The 17,593-nt window shown below is 38.7% G+C and overlaps 1 protein-coding gene across 8 annotated transcripts in view; it reads right to left on the minus strand.

Annotated features, from left to right (window-relative positions):
- Nucleotides 1–17,593, minus strand: part of SPHKAP (SPHK1 interactor, AKAP domain containing) — a 160,968-nt gene that overhangs the window by 21,803 nt on the left and 121,572 nt on the right. For all 8 annotated transcript variants that reach the window (XM_078071416.1, XM_078071412.1, XM_078071414.1 and 5 more), the window contains one exon: nucleotides 12,985–16,744. In XM_078071416.1, coding sequence (XP_077927542.1) covers nucleotides 12,985–16,744 — 3,760 coding nt within the window. The remainder of the gene's footprint in view (nucleotides 1–12,984; nucleotides 16,745–17,593) is intronic.

Genomic DNA, 17,593 nt, shown 5'->3' on the forward strand with positions numbered 1-17,593 from the left:
CCCTGGATCCGACAGGCTTTTCTCCTTGCAGCCTTTGTTTTGCTCTCTGGTTCCCAGGACTTCCTGCCTCTGTGGTCACACCTTGCCGAGAGCCTGGTTCCCTGTGTTGCCTCTCAGGGCCGCCGTCACCAGTTCCAGTCTGTCCCTCCGTTCCAGTCTGCCCCTAACAATTTCATCTACTCTCCTGCCTATGAAAATAGCTTCTAAATCTGAACTCAGCCTGGGCCCCTCTTCCTGCTTCTGGGGCTCTCTTTTCAGCGGGTCTTCTGAACATAGTCAATCTGTCTCATTAACATTTTGGAATCAACACATCTTAAACGATTTCTGATTGCCCTCCTATCCTCTTCCTGTGTTTTTTATTTCCATTGACCTTTCTGTCTCTCTGCTCATGAAATTATCTTAATTTAGGTCCTTCTAAATTGCTTGAATTTAGATTTGGAAGGAACCTCATAGATTTCCTGTAGATTAGGATGCAGAAGCTTGGTGAATTAAATGATTTGTCCAAGATTGCAATAAGAGTTGGTACCAGACTTTAGACCTCAAGTTTTGAGACTCATGGGCATTGCTCCATTACTCTTGGTTGGACTATATTGTATTGGCCTCCTAACAGTTGAGTCCCAACTATTTCTCCTCTTTCAACTATATGATCCAGAAATTCCATTTCTAGGAATTTATCTCCCAAAACCAAAAACACTAATTTGAAAGGACATACGCGTGCCTATGTTTATTGCAGCACTATTTACAATAGTCAAGACATGGAAACAACCTAAATGTCCATCAATAGATGAATGGATAAAGAATATATAATAAATATATACAATGGAATATTAGTCATTAAAAAGAACATAATCTTGCCCTTTGGACAACATGATGGAACTAGGTGGTATTATGTTAAGTGAAATAAGTCAAACAGAGAAAGACAAATACCATATGATTTTACTTTTATGTGGAATGTAAAAACAGAACAAATGCTGGAGAATCATATTGTGAGGTTTGCAACACAGAAAGAAAACCTCAAAATTGTGAAGCTTGGAGCTCATATAGGAGTTGCTGCTGACACATTTGCCTCTCTTCTTCACCAGGGGGAGAGAGAAAGGAGAGAGACAGAGAGAGACAGACAGAAAGGAGCGGGGGGAGACAAAGGGAGGGGGAGAGAGAGAGAGATCACTTATAAACAAATCCAAATGTTCTCTGCAGAGAGGAGGAAACGGTCTCTACTTCACCACCCTGGATGGTAAACAAATAGCTCCAGAAATGTAAATCTCTGTATCTCTCTAAAAGTCTCTATCTTTAGGGTTAGTATTCAATCATTCTTTGATCCAGGTGTCAATACTCTTTGTTCAGAAAACGAAATGTACAGAAATATGAACATACTCATGCAACCTTTCTCCTGACACTACTGACCGTCATCAAAAATTAAGGACATTGATAACTGCAAGCAAAAAGCAAGAGGGTATTTCTCAGGTGACAACAAAAAAATACAATAACCTGGTGTAGTGGATACAGAATGCTTTTCTGGGCTGTTGCACACTGACTGCAGAGAATATTGGCTGCTGCCAGTGTGTGCTGGGAATTACCAGCAGGCAGAGAACTGCCTGGCCAAGGTTGTACCCTCTCTCAGTGAGCATCCCAACAACCAACTGATACAAAGACACAAAAGGCCAGTTCTTGTCTCACTTGGCACCAAACCTGACAGACCATTACCTCTTCAGGGGTTCCTGTAGGATGTGCTGAAGCCCCAGTTGTAAACATATTTGGGGGCACCCTCTCTCCATATAATCTTGCCTTTCCTACCTCCTTACAGATGTATGCACACATATCTCTGGAGAGCACTTTCTCCTACCAGATTATTGTCCTGAAAATCTCCCTCTTAAAGTCTGTTCCCAGGGGATGCAACCCAAGACACTCAGTGTCCTTCATTCTAAAAATAGTATATTGGCTGCAGAAAAGTCTATGTAATTCTCTTCAATCTTAGGATTAGTACCATTATCTTTTCTCCAAAAATGGTTATACTTGAAAATTTTTTAAATGAGTTCTAATATAGAGAGTAGAGTTTCAAATGTATAAATTTTGGAGTTTGATGAAAAATTTCCTTTTTGATAGGTGAACTGGTTATCTAGAAAATTTCACGAAAGCTTTGGATACTTGCTTCTAAGACTCCTTCCCACAGCATTCTGGATAGATACAGTATTAAAGTGTGGCTGTTTCTAGCATGCTGTGCTACTAACACCTGATGAAAAAAAAGTCCCTAATTAGCTTGATTTGCCTTTCTAAAATGTTGAGATTTTTCCAAATTGAGCAGGGAGAAAGTGAGAGAATGGCTGCCACCAAAAAGACATTGGGTGAATTTAGTTAAATTCAAATGAAAGAAAAGTTTATTGAAGATAAATGGAAACAATACAAATACTCCCAAAAAGGGGGTAAATAAGCCAAGTACTGAGCACAAAGGAGAGGCTTCTAAAATCATCTGTTTTCTTAGGTAAAAAGAAATTTCCTGGACTAATTCTTTACTAAATTAGGACCTTACATTACTAGAAAAAACTCATTCCAGGATATTTCTCACTAAAGCAGAAGTTAAATCTCAGTGATTGACATTGAATGTTCAGGCTAAAAATGAGTCTGTCAGCATATTTTATTTTATCTAATTTCATGCTCTATTTACAGTAAATCTCATATTCTATGTCACATAACTGGGAATTCAAAATGAATAATGATTATCTAAAACACTGGTTTTCGGGTGCCTGGGTGGCTCAGTCGTTAAGCGTCTGCCTTCGGCTCAGGTCGTGATCCCAGAGTCCTGGGATCGAGTCCCACATCGGGCTCCCTGCTCGGCGGGAAGCCTGCTTCTCCCTCTCCCACTCCCCCTGCTTGTGTTCCTGCTCTCGCTCTCTCTCTGTCAAATAAATAAATAAAAAAAATCTTAAAAAAAAAAAAAATAAATAAATAAAACACTGGTTTTCATTTTCTTTTGAGAGAAATGGGGGTATAGCTTTGCTCATTTATTTATGAATAATACACAGATGTGTTATGCAGATGTATGTAGATGGCCTTTTTCCACTTCTGATTTCATAGTTCACATACAGAGCTTCAGAGGACCGTTTTTTATACGATATCAAATTCAATTGTAGAATTTCTGAGTTAGCAGGGACCTCAGAAATCATCTAACCTAATGTTCCCCCAGCTTAATTTACTAGCAAACCATTGTCATGATTTTTGCCATACCTGCATTCCCCCTATATTATATTAATAATAAAAATTGTAAAAATCAGTTTAAGTAAACTAAATGTGTATTTTAAAAAGAAATATTGAATCATCACTGTAAATGGAAAATAGAAATCACTCGCCATAGGTAGAAAATAACAATAAAAATATAAAAGCCCTCTTTCCAATGGGTCATCCAGTTGTTTAGTTATAAAAAGTTCATTGAAGGGGGAAATCATAACAAACATACACGTTTCTTAAATTTAAATTTTAGTTAGTTAACTTACAGTGCAATATTGGTTTTTGGAATAGAATTCAGCAATACATCACTTACATACAACACCGACGCTCATCACAAGTGCCCTATCTCATACCCATCACCCATCTAGCCCCTCCCCCCCCACCTCCCTCCATCAACCCGCACTTTGTTCTCTGTCTTTAAGAGTCTCTTATGGTTTGTTTCCCTCTCTCCTTTTTTCCCCTTCTCATATATTCACCTGTTTGTTTCTTAAATTCCACATCTGAGTGAAATTATATGGTATTTGTCTTTCTCTGACTGACTTATTTCACTTAGCCTAATACCATCTAGTTCCATCCATGTCATTGCAAATGGCAAGATTTCATTCTTTCTGATGGCTAATATTCCACTGTATGTATATATATGCCACATTTTCTTTATCCATTAATCAGTTGATGGATATTTGGACTCTCTCCATAGTTTGGCTATTGTTGATAATGCTGCTATAAACATCAGGGTGCATGTACCCTTTGAATCTGTATTTTTCTTTTGGGTAAATACCTAGTGGTGCAACTGCTGGATTGTAGGCTAGTTCTATTTTTAATGTTTTGAAGAACCCCCATACATTCTCCAGAGTGGCTGCACCAGTTTGCATTCCCACCAACAGTGCTAGAGGGTTCCCTTTTCTCTGCATTCTCTCCAACACCTGTTGTTTCTTGTTTTGTTCATTTTAGCCATTCTGACAGGTGTGAGGTGGTATCTCATCATGGTTTTGATTTGTATTTCCCTGAGGATGAGTGATGTTGAGCATCGTTTCATATGTGTTAGCCATCTAGATATCTTCTTTGGAAAAGTGTCTGTCTTCTGCCCATTTCTTAACTGGATTATTTGTTTCTTGGGTGCTGAGTTTGTTAAGTTCTTTATAGATTTTGGATACTAACCCTTTATCAGGAATGTTGTTTGCAAATAGCTTCTCCCATTCCATAGGCTGCCTTTAGCTTTGTTGATTGTTTCCTTCACTGTGCAGAAGCTCTTTGATGAAGTCCCAATAGTTCATTTTTGCTTTTGTTTCCCTTGCCTCCAGAGATAGGTCTAGTAGGAATTTGCTCCTGTCGAGGTCAAAGAGGTTTCTGCTTGTGTTCTCTAGGATTTTGGTGGCTTCTGTCTCACATTTAGGTCTTTCATCCACTTTGAATTTTTTTTTGTTAAACATACACATTTTAAATATTGTATTTTAACTTTAAATGTATAAACATGTCTTTATTCACCAACCTTTGAACTAAAAAAAAACTTTTAGTTTCATTGATTTTCTCCATTCTTGTCTATTTCTGTTAATTCTGTTTCTTTGCTCTTATTTTTATTATTTCCTTCCTTATATTACCTTGGATTTAATTTGACCATCTTTTCTTAGTTTCTTAAGGTGGAATTTCAGATCGTTGATGTTAGGCAATTCTTCCTTTAAAAAAAGCAACCCCTGCAAATTTTGATATATTGTGTTTTCATTTTCATTCACTTTATTTTTTTTAAAGATTTTATTTATTTATTTGAGACAAAGAGTAAGACAGAGAGAGAGCATGAACAGGGAGGAGAGCAGAAGCTGGATGTGGGGTTCCATCCCAGGATACTGGGATCATGATCTGAGCTGAAGGCAGACGCTTAACTGACTGACCATCCAGGCGTTCCCCATTTTCATTGACTTTAAAGTTTATTCTAACTCCCCTTGTGATTTGTTCTTTGACCAATGGATACTTGAGAAGTATGTTGCTAATTTCCAAATATTTGGGGAGTTTCCTAGATGTTTTGATTTTGTTTAATTTCATTGTGGTCAGAAAACATGCTCTATAATATTCTAGCTTGTTTTTTCAATTTATTAAGACTTATTTTTTTTTAAAGATTTTTTATTTATTTATCTGAGAGAGAGAATGGGAGACAGAGAGCATGAGAGGGGGAGGATCAGAGGGAGAAGCAGACCCCCCGCTGAGCAGGGAGTCCGATGCGGGACTCGATCCCGGGACTCCAGGATCATGACCTGAGCCGAAGGCAGTTGCTTAACCAACTGAGCCACCTAGGCGCCCCTTATTAAGACTTATTTTATGGCCTCATGGCCTACCCTGGTTAATGTTTCAAGTATACTTGAAAAAAAATGTATACACTGCTACTGTTGGTGGAATGTTTAATAAATGTTAGTTAGGTCAATTTGATTGAAAACGTTGTTCAAGTCTTAAATATCCTTATCCACTTTCTGTCTATTATTCTACCAGTTACTGGTAGAAGGGTGCAAAATTTCCAACTCTGATTATGGATTTGTCTATTTTGCCTTCCAGCCTTCCAGCTCCAGCTCAATCAGATTTTGTTTCATGTAGTTTGAATTTTTGTTATTTAGGTGACTACATATTTACAATTACTGTTTTCTTAATGAATCAGGCCCTCTATCATTATAAAATATCCCTCTTTATCCCTGATAAAATTCCATGTCCTGAAGTCTACTCAGTCTGATATTAATATAGCTACTCCATCTTTCTTTTTATCATATCTTATTTCATATTTGATATTTCTTTTTCCATTCTTTTACTTTTTATCTATCTATGTCTTTATATTTGAAGCACATTTCTTATAGAGTGTTACAGTAGGGGTTTGCTTTTATATTCAGTCTGACAATCTCTGTATTTTAACTGAAGTGCTTAGACCATTAAGAATTAGTGCAATTATCAATATGATTGTGTTTAAATATATCACCTTGATAATTATTTACTATTAATCTCATCTGTCCTTTGTTTCTGTTCTCCTCTTTTCCTGCATTTCTCCAGATTAACTGAAATATTTTTAGCATTTCACTTTATCTCCACTATTAATTTATTAGCATAGCTCTTTGTCTTATATTTTTAGTAGTTATTCCAGAGTTTACAGTATGCATCCAATTATCACAGTCTACTTTCAGATTACATGATACAAAGTCACATAGAATGGGAGATTTTTACAACAGTATACTTCTTTTTCTCCCGCCCATCATTTGTATCATAACCAACATATATTTTAGTTCTACATATGTCATAGAACATTTTGTTTTAAATAATTATCTTTTAAAGAAATTTTAAAAGTAGAGAAAGTGTTGTGTATTTACCCACATACTTAGTATTTGTGGAATTCTTGGTTCCCTTGTGTAGTTCAAGTTTCCATCAGTATTGTTTTCCTTCAGCTTAATGACTTCCATTAGCACTTCCTTTTGTGCAGATCTAGTGGCGTGTTCTCTAAGATTTTGTTTGTATACAAAGTTACTATTTGGTCCTTATTTAAAATTTTTTCAATAAGCTTTTTTTTTTTTTTTTTTTTTTAGAGTGTCTTCAGGTTCTAAAACTGAGTAGAGAGAACAGAGTTCCCATGTGCCCTTGGTCCGCACATGCATGCCTCCACTATCAACATCTTGCACCAGAGTGATATATTTGTTACAATCAATGATCCTATGTTGACACATCATTATCACCCCAAATCTTGGCTTACATTAGGGTTCACTTTGGTGCTGTGCATTTTATGGATTTGGACAAATGTATAATGACATGTATCCACCATTATAGTATCACACAGAATGGTTTTATTGTTCTAAAAACCTTCTGGGTTCCACCTTGTCATCCTTCCTTCCCTCCTAACCTCTGTCAACCACTGATCTTTTTGCTGCCTTTTCTCAGAATGTCCTACAGTTGGAATCATATATTATGAAAACTTTTGGATAGGCTTCTTTCACTTAATAATATGCATTTAAGTTTCCTCCATGTTTTTTTCATGGCTTAATAGCTCATTTATTTTTAGTGTTAAATAATATTCCATTGCCTGGATGTACAAGAGTTTATTTATCCATTAACCTACTAGAGGAAATCTTGGTTGTTTCCAACTTTTGTCAGTTATGAGTAAAGCTGCTATAAAATCCTGTGAGCAGGTGTTTTGTGTAGACATAAATTTTGCTCTCATTTTGATAAATACCAAGGGGCATGACTTTTGGATCATATGGTAAGTGTATGCTTATTTTTGTAAGAAGTTGCCAAACTGTCTTTCAAAGTGGTTGTGCCATCTTTGCACTCCTACCAGCAATAAATATGAAAATATGAATTCTTGTTGTTTCACATCTTTCTCAGCATTTTGTGTTGCCCATTTTTTTTTGGCCATTCTAACAGATTTGTAGTGTCATCTCTTGGTTGTTTCAATTTGAAATTGCCTAATAACATATGATTATTGAGCATCTTTTCATATGCTTATTTGCCTTCTGTATATCTTCTTTGATGAGGTGTCTGTTGAAGCCTTTTGCCCACTTTAAAAGTCAGGTTGTTTGTTTTCTTATTATTGAGTTTTTAAGAGTTCTTTATATATTTTGGGTAACAGTCCTTTATCAGATACGTCTTTGGGAATATTTTATCCCAGTCTTCAGCTTGTCTTCTGGTCCTCTTGCCATGTATCTTTCAGAGAGCAACAGTTTTTAATTTTAATGAAGTCCAGTTTATCAATTATTTTTCTCATGAATCATGTCTTTGATATTCTATCTAAAAAGTCATTACCAAACCCAAGGCCACCTGAATGTTCTCATATGGCATCTCCTAGGGTTTCACAGTTTTATTACATTTTATATTTAGATAGAGAATCCATTTTGAGTTAGTTTTTGTGAAGAGTATAAATTTTGTTTCTAGACTCATTTTTTGGCATGTGCATATTGAGTTGTTCCACCAGTATTTCTTGAAAAGACTATCATTTTTCCATGGTATTGTCTTTGATTCTTTGCCAAAAATCAATTGACTATATTTGTGTGGATCTATTTCTGGGATTTCTATTCTGTTCCATTGATCCATTTGTTCATTCTTTTGCCAATGCCACACTGTTTTGATTACTGTAGCTTTATAGTAAGTCTTAAAGCCAGGTAGGGCAGCTTGACTTTGTTCTTCTCCTTTAATATTGTCTTGGCTATTTTGGGTATTTTGTCTCTGCATAAACTTTGGAATCATTTCATTCATATCCACAAAATAACAGGCTGGGGTTTTGAATATGCTTGCACTGAATTTATAAATCAAGTTAGGAAGAACTGACATCTTGACAATACTGAGTCTTCTTATCCATGGATAGTCTTTATTTTTTGCTAAGTGAAGAATACAAAGCTGGCAGTTTTTTCCTTCTGCACAGGAAAGATGTCATTCTTCATCTTTTAGCTTTCATTTTTTTCTGATGAGAAACCTGAAATTTTTATTTGTGTTCTTCACTATGTAAGTTGTTTTTTTCCTCTGAGCTGCTTTTAGGACTATTTCTTTGTCTTTGGCTTATAATAATTTGGTTATGATGTGCCTTGATGTGGTTGTCTTTTTGTTTATCTTGCTTAGGATTCATTGTACTTCTTGATTTGTGAGTTTATAATTTTCACCAAATTACATATTCATGTGTACCTTCAAATATTGGAGCATGTTTGTAATAGCTATTTAAAGTCCTTGTCTGCTAATTTCATCATCTCTCTACTTCCTGAATATATTTATATTGACTGATTATCCTATTGGTTATGGGTGACATTTTTCTGCTTTGTTGTTATTTTTTTTACTTGCATTTTTTTACATTTTTAAAATTTTACATTTACTTGCATTTTTTTACATTTTTACATTTTTAAAATCACAAGAATTTATCTTGTGATTTGAGGTTCTGAACCCTTATTTGATGGGGCTTTACCCATTGAAATCCTTTGAGACTTGGGCTTAAATACCCAGGGATTTATTGTTGTCTCTTCGAAGGTCTCACAGTGCTGTTAACCTGAAATTGCTTTAAGTTAATTTACCAACTTGGGGTTTTCTGGACCACACAGATTGTGTAAATTAGAACCTCACATATGCATTAGGGAATCTGTGGTTATAAATTCTTAGAGGATTTTCTCACTTCTACCTAGAGCCCTAACCCCAAAAGATACATCTTCTTATCAACTCCTTTTCTGGTGAGTTAACCTTTTTTACTAAGTTTGTACTTTTTCTGACGACGTAACACTTCAGGATATGGAGGTTGGTGTCATTTCTAAGTCTTCACCATTCATGGACCCACAGTCTTATTTCTTTTAGAAAATGAACTTGTAGGTTAGGGAGACTGGCAAGGCCTCAAGAGCAAGCACAGAATTACTACTTTTGTTTCTATATCCTTTCATTTTCTGCCTCCGAGATTTTCATCATCATTGTTTATTAATACTGTTAAGGTCAGCCCTGTATTCAAAAGGGTATTTATGATATTTAATGTGGGATTTCTACGTGGTCTGTGGTGGGAAGATTTTTTTTTAGGTTAGCTAGAACACCAGTACTGCTTGAAACACAAATGTACATCTTCCACTTCAATTCTTTACATGATTGGCACCCTTTCATCCCCTAGGTCTCATCCAAATGCCCACATCCTATCTTAAGTAAACACAGTCCCCAACCAGTTGTTCTCCATCACATTATTCTTTTTATTTCCCTCTCCTAACACACTGTAATTATCTTTTCCCAAAGGGTCTTTCCATGCATATTGTCTTCTCTCCCACTGGGTGTGTAGGAGCTATGACAGCAGGTACTAAATCTCTATTTTCTATTGTGTGTTTAGCCCCAAGGATAGTGTGTATCACAGAATGGACATGCAAATATTCATTGGATGAATAATTGTTTTCTTGTAGCAAATAGAAATAAAAAAACCCACAAAATATACTTCTAAAAAACCAGATTACGCCAACAAGGGTGACATGTGAATGCTCAGAATTCTCAGCTTGGTGTTTATACCTTGTGATCTCAAATTATCAAAAGGTTATATAATTGCTCTTCAATAATCTCAGAGAGGGCAGCTGAGTTAAGAACACATTACTGCCCACCAATAGGGTACGATTTTCCCAGAAATCAAGAATTGGGCTATCCTAAATCATTTACCTTCTTTATAATTGAGGGATTATTCAGGTATCTGGACAAATGTGGCAGGTTCTTGTTTCCATTTGGGCATGGCTTCCATAATGAATTCTGAAATTGTTACTCTTTTTCAAATAAAAAAATAAGAAAGTGATTTTTATTTCAGTATGTTGGGCTTTTATGAAGTTTTAGCAGAATTATGAAAATGTCCTTCAAAGAATAGCCTAAAAATATCTTCAGGACATGACACCTCCCTATGGCCAAACAGAATCAAGAGTGTCTGTGTCACCTCCTTCCCTCTGTGTGTAAGTAGGCAGGAACTATTTCACAGAGAACTGAGTTCTGTAGTTTGACATATCAAATCCCCTAATTACAACACTGAGCTTAGAAAATGTGATCTAAATATAACTAATTTCCCCCTTGTAAATCTGTTTTAACAAAATTTTCACACTGTTCATAACAGGTTTCTCTTGGGAAAAAAACATCTCTTGAAATAAAGGCAATCATATACCCTAACCCCAAACAACAAAAACAACGATAAAGTAAACATTTATTGAGTACTTCTAATGGGCTAGGCACTGAGTTAAGAGCTTTATCCCTATAGGTGAGTAAACTGACATAGAGAGATTAGGGAACTTGCTCAAGGTTAGTTAGTGGAGTTCTGTAACAATTCTTTATATTGCTCCACAAAGAAAAATATATTCAATGTCCTTATGTTTTGGAAGCAGATTCAGCTCTTGAATTTCTAAGACTGATGATTCTATATTCTTTTTTCTTTGGTTGTTGGAAAACCAAATCAGAAGTCCATATCATGAGTTGAGAGAATGTGTGCTTGGGTCCTTATATAGAATATAAATCTAAATTAGTGGGAAGCTTTATTCATGCATATTTCCCCAATAATTTGGAAGTGTCCAGGTTGTATCTATTTTAAGCATAATATTAGTGACATTTCACTCAAAATTTTATAATGGATATTATTTTATTTCAGTGGCAATCAGTATTTGATTTGAGCCTGCAGCCATGAATCTTATCTTCATAAATGCTCCCTAACTAGGTAACTTTCTTGGGCTAAAATTCTCGGCTGGTTTATGAAGATGTTGAAGAAGATTCTAAGTCAGACACCTGGAATCTAAAATAAGACATTTTCATTTTCATATATCTCATGTTAAGGTAATTCTAAAGAATATCACTTTGGTATTTTGTTTCTTCAACTCTTTGATCACTTTTAAAAACTTGTTTCTCCATACTTCCTGGAGGTGGTGAACACTAAAGTGAGGTATTGATATTCCTATAAGACATTGATAAGTATTGTCTAGAGCTGGAGAATTATGATACGTATGAATTTGTTTTGGTCAGCTTGGCCTGTATTCCATTTTGTTTAATTTGATGTTCTTTTGCTTGTAAGTTTTCATGTTCCCCCCCCTTGAATTCTTCCAAGATTTAATTCAATTGGAAAGTTCTCAGCATTAAGTGGCTAAGAAGGAAATACTCAGGTGCACCTGGACCACCACCACCCACACCTTGTAATGATGCCCTATAGTGATAGGGAACACCTTTCTGCTTCCCTCATAGGGGTGGGGAAGTATTAGGGATTTTCTAGAGCAGCTGAAATTTGATGAAGACTGTGTTCAACTTGCCTACTGCACCTAAATAACAGGCTCTTTGTACAATAGAAATATGTCCCTGAAAAGACTACATAGGCTATTTCTCCAACTTATGTTTTCCAAGGCTAGTAGCTTAATATCTGTTTTTTTTTTTTTTCTGTCTTACTTAGCTAGAGACAATAAGTCATGAAGATGAAAAGTACAGCATAGGGATTATAGTCAATAATACTATAATACTATAATAATATATGGTGACAGATGGTGACTACATTTGTGAGTACTGAGTAATGTATAGTAGAACTGTTGAATCACTGTGCTGTGCACTTGAAACTAATATAGTATGTCAATTAACTTTAATAATAAATTTTGACACAATGGTCTCATATTCAAGAATATTATGAATTTTCTATGAAAAGAGGAGATGTAAAAGGACTGATTCTTCCTTAAGAACCTGGAAAGAAATAATTCCTTTATCTCAAATTCAAAATGCATTGTCACTTACACTACAATTTTCTGGAAAGGAACTATTGAAATAGCAAAATTCTAATTTTACTTTGTAACACTGCCATGATTATACCATGCATCTAAAGGTCCAGCATTTGTGGGACAAGGTGTCCTTGCAAAGATCTTTAGAACAAAACAAAACAGAAAAACTTGAAAGGAGAGATGATAGAGAAATGATACCAAAATATTTAATGTCAGATTCCAATATTAAAATTTATTTAAATTTAACTATTTTTCAAATAAGTTGGCATAATTTTCCTTTTTGCTTGAAAATTTTCATGACTGAATTTTAAGAGGTAACATAGTATGGGATATTAATTTTCATGGGGAAAATGAAACTCTATTTCCTCCATTACATAGATGAACTCCATTTGTTTTAGAAATTTAAAAAAATTACTCCCAACTTTCTATTATAAGTGTATATTAACCCAGGGAGGTCATTTATTGTCTCAGGATTTCAGTTCTCACCTCAATAAAGCCCCTAGGATTTAGAATAAATACTAATTAAGATGCAAACTCCAGTACTATGCACCCTATCTAGTCTAAGGGGTCATTCACTCACCTAGGGTTTTGGCAGGCACTCACGGCAGTGTCTCCACCCCTCAACACATCTGGGACATTTTCATCTTTCAAATGCTCCTCTGCTTCCTGTAGGGGGCTGCTTTTGGAGGGGGAGTGTTCAGATTCTCCAACACGCTCTTCTCTCTGATCTGTTTCGATCTGAATTAAAGGCACTTCCCTTGAGCAAAGTGACCGCCTGGCGTGGTTGACAGGCACAGCCCCATGGCATGAAGAAGTTTCCTTTTTAAAAGAATCTAAACTGTTGTGGTTTGTAAGAGGAGCAGCTTTGCTCTGAGACAACACTAGGGGATGTTTGCTTTCGGTAATGGAGTCTTTCCTTGGGTTACCAATGGACTCCTGAACAAGAAGAGTTGGCCCACTTTGCACTCTGCTCGAAGCTGATCTGTTTGCACATTTCTCCACTTGCATGCGAGAGCCACCAGAAACAGGCTCAGCCTCAGCTGCCTCGGCATCATCCACTATAATTTTGTTCTTCTGCATGAGGGCCTTGATTGAGTTTGCCCACGTCTCATGAATTAACATGTTGGTGATCTGGTCCGTTCCACCTCTCCGATACAAGCAAGAGTCAGATTTGCAGAGACCCGAGGAGGAAGTGCTACTGACTGGATGTACACTTAGGAAATCTTGCTGGCTGTTTTGAGCGAAGCTATCTAAAGAGTTGGCTTTAGTGGGTGCATTCACCGTCAGCCTGGCACCCAGAGATCTGCCATCTGGCATGGACGACTGCCTGTAACACAATGGGGATCGCAGAGAAGGTGACAGTAAGCCAACTGTCCAATCCTGGCTGCTTCGTCTGGAGGAGGTGCTGTCTCTGCTTTCTCTTTCAATGTCCCTCAGCATGTACCTATAAAACTCCTCGGTTATGCTCTCAGTGCTGGACTGCTTAGAGGGACAGCTTGGCCTCACAATGAGGTGGTCATTTTTGCAGCATGCCTGTTGCATGGCTGAGTTCAGGATGCTGCTGGCATTCTTGCCCGCATAGTAATCCAGCAGTAACTCAAACCCTCTTCCTTCATTTTCCATCTGGTTCACCATGAACCTGGAAAACTCCTCAGTGATGCTTTCACAGCTGGACTGCTTGGAGACAGAGCTGTCCCTGCTAACTGGCTGACTTAAGGTACTCATTAAACCTAGGCTATTAACATAAGCCTGGGCATTAGAGTCCTCTTCTGGGATGCTTTCACAGCTGGAAGCCTTCAGTCGGTTCCACCTGTCTCCACTGAGTAAGCGGTTCCGGGGATGGCTCTGGGCTTGCCAGACGCCGTCCACCATTGAGAACTCTGTTAGGTTCATGATCTTGGCTGCCACTTCATTTGCAAAAATATTGACAGAATCTGGGACATCCTCAAGATTCATCGACTCATCCACAACCCTGTTCATCAGCTTCTCTTTAAGCTCTGGGTGCTCATCTGTTTTCCTCTTGATCTCACTGAGCCTTGGTGGCTTGTGCTTCCTCACTGTGGCCCCACTGGTCTGGTTTTCCTTCTTCCTCTTCAAGGACCAGCAGGATACGTTCGGGGTAACCAGAAACTCATTCCCTCTCTTCCATGCACAAAACCAGGGTTGTTTTCCATTTGAGTTGTCAAGGCAAATTGCTGCGATTTCAGTTGCCATGGAGACAATCATCTCTGCTAATTCTTCCGCAAAGTCTGTAATGCAGTATATATCTGCATGTTTTTCCTGTAGCACAGATTGAGCAGGAAGCAGCAAGTCATTCCCTAACAAAGACAGGTTCACTTGAACTTCATTGTTTAGAGGGGAGGCACGATTATACTTCTCCTGGGTGTTTGCACTGGTGCCGTCCTCTGTGTCCTGGGAACCTCTGCTGCCCTTGCCCACTGTCAGTGTCCATTCTCCCTCTGAAGGGGCTCTGTACTCATCCTCATTGTGCCTGAGCATCTGATGAGAGTTGTTTGGATCTTCTCCTGCAGTTCCTTTTTGATATATTTCTCTGGGGGTTGTTTTAGGAGTTGAAGAATCAGGCACTCTGGGACTACAGGGCAATTCAGATTGCAGCATGGGCTTCTTGAAGAGTCCTGGCTTCGCTGGGCCCTTGCTATCTTGCTTCAGATAAACATCATCTGCAAGACTAGTGCTACACGGATTGCTAAGTGGATAGCTGCTGGAATATTCAATGGCTTTGGTCCATGTTAGACCAGAAGCCTGGTCAGGTGGCCGGCAGCTGAATTCCGTTTCCGTCCAGCTGGTGGTCTCATTAGCAAGGGTGGTGGGGCCTTCCCCAACCTGTACCAAATGACTCATCTTCTTGAACGTGAAGCATATCACACTGAAGAGCAGTTGATTTGCACTTTCCATCAAGGTGTCAAGAGTTTCAGGTGAATGCCTGCTATCATTGGGATCAATTATTTTGTTTTTCTGGTGAGCTTCATCAATGCATTGCTTCAGGATAACATTGGACAGGGTCTGTGCCAGGTCATTCCTGAGGACATTTTCTGAGCACAAGATCTGAGGCTTTGAAGCAGTTTCTATGATTCTCTTGCTCATTGATTCCATGAGGTCTCCAATGCTGCTGCAGGGATTGGGCCTTGTTAAAACCAGAGCAGCTTCCTTGAGCAATGCCCAAGCAATGGCCTCATTTCCCAGCTCTATGTTCCCCACTGTCGCCAGACTGCAAGGCGAGGGGGCCGCTGCACAGGCCTCAGTTGCACACGAGAGGCCTCTGGGAGCCTTCGCTTCTCCTGTTTCACCCAGGCCACACACAGCAATGGCACTTGCCACCTGAGTCATGCCACACAGAGCAGAGGGAAAGGAGTATTCACTGATGGATGGCTCCTTGAGTACTTGGGATATTTGAGTCTGCAGCGGTTCATTGCCTCCCACTGGATGGGGTGAAACCAAAGATTCTTGCTCCATTTTGAGGCTTTCTGTGGCCTGAGGACTGGAAATGGTTCCAATCACAGTGGCCGCACAAGCCAATGCGACTTCTAGAGCACTCTGAGGGTGTCTGCTGGACTTCTCTCCAGAGAGGACACCTGAGGTTTCAACGGAGACCTCCACCTCAGACCATGAGGCGATGCCCGCCTCAGGTGCGGCATCACTGCCATCTGGACTCTGAACAATGACGATTTTGGGGAGCTCATCCCATGACCAAGGGCCCACCATACCTTTGGTGGAAGAGCCACTGGGTAGCAGAGCATTTCCGACAGAAACACTGACTGCCGATTCCTGGGGCGGTGTAGGCTGAGAATGGGACAACCGAATAAATGCGTCTTGCAGCACGGATTCTGCTAAATTTGTGGCATACTCGCCAGTTGTGGCTTCTCCATCTTGTTTGGGAGGAAGGGAGTTTATACCATCTTCACAGTCCCCTGGGTCTAAGCTGTTGTCATGCTCAGCGAGGGCACCATAGACAGGAGGCCCACCATTCTTAACCATCCTGGAGAAGTAAGTGTCCCCTGGAATATAGGGTGCCTGGGATTTTTCCATGTGACCTTTAACATTTCCTGAATAGTAATAATTTGTGGTTGGCCTCTCCTTCTGCACAGCTTCATCTTTCCATTCTGATGGCTCGGCCGATGCACCGAGGCTCTGCAAAGTGGTGTCTGCTGCTACTTTTTCCAGAGATCCTTCTGCTTTCATCGTCGGATGATATTTGCCAATACGTTTGTCTTCCAAAGCATAAAGCAACTTCTCCTTGTTGCAATTCCATTCCTCCTGAGTGGCTTCCTTTGGTTTTTTACTTTCCAAAACATTAGCCGAGATATTTATATTTTCTTCACCTAGTGAAGACAAAATGAGGGCTCACTATTACTTTTTGGATAGTGGGATCTCATGAGTCTAAAATAACAATTATTTTTAAAAAAGGCCTTATAGCACCAGGGTTCTCCCCCCCAGAAAAAACAGCATTTAGAATGTTCCTTCAAGACAAGTGAATCTGAAGAGGTTTTTGAGTTTCGTTATGGAGCCCCACTCAACAAAATGGCTTTCAATGTGGGATATTAATGTCAGCACTAGAGTGGGAGAAGATAGCACTGGGGAGCTGAGTGCTGATCACCTTTCTTTCTTTTTTTTTTCTTTAAAGATTTTTATTTATTTATTTGAGAGAGATAGCACGAGGTGGGTGGGAAAGGGGCAGAGGCAGAGGGAGAAGCAGACTCCCTGCTGAACAGGAAGCCCGATGAGGGGGCTTGATTCCAGGACCCTGAGATCATGACTTGAGCTGAAGGCGAACGCTTAGCCAACTGAGCCACCCAGGCACCCTTGATCATCTTTTTCCATGGCTCCATGGGAAAAGTAACCCAGACAGTTGCATCTTAGAGCTTCCCAGTGCAAACGGAAGGAGGAAGAAGAATGTTTACAGCAACCTCCATAGTAAGCCTTCTTGCAAAACTTTGCTCTGAAGTTTGGGTAGGACTTGTCCCAGGGACTGACAACAGCATCTGCAATATCCTTTCCTCTGTGGCTAAGAGTGGGGAAGAGGAACACATCGTTCACTGAGCTCTTTGAATCAGTCAATCAAAACTGAATAAATGCTAAGTGCTAAGTATTCTCTTGTGTTACTTCCTTCTGTCCTTACCATAATAAAAGGTAAATATCATAAATACAAAAACCTGAATATAGTAAATGTA

Source organism: Halichoerus grypus, chromosome 4, assembly GCF_964656455.1.
Source record: "Halichoerus grypus chromosome 4, mHalGry1.hap1.1, whole genome shotgun sequence".
Lineage (NCBI taxonomy): Eukaryota > Metazoa > Chordata > Mammalia > Carnivora > Phocidae > Halichoerus > Halichoerus grypus.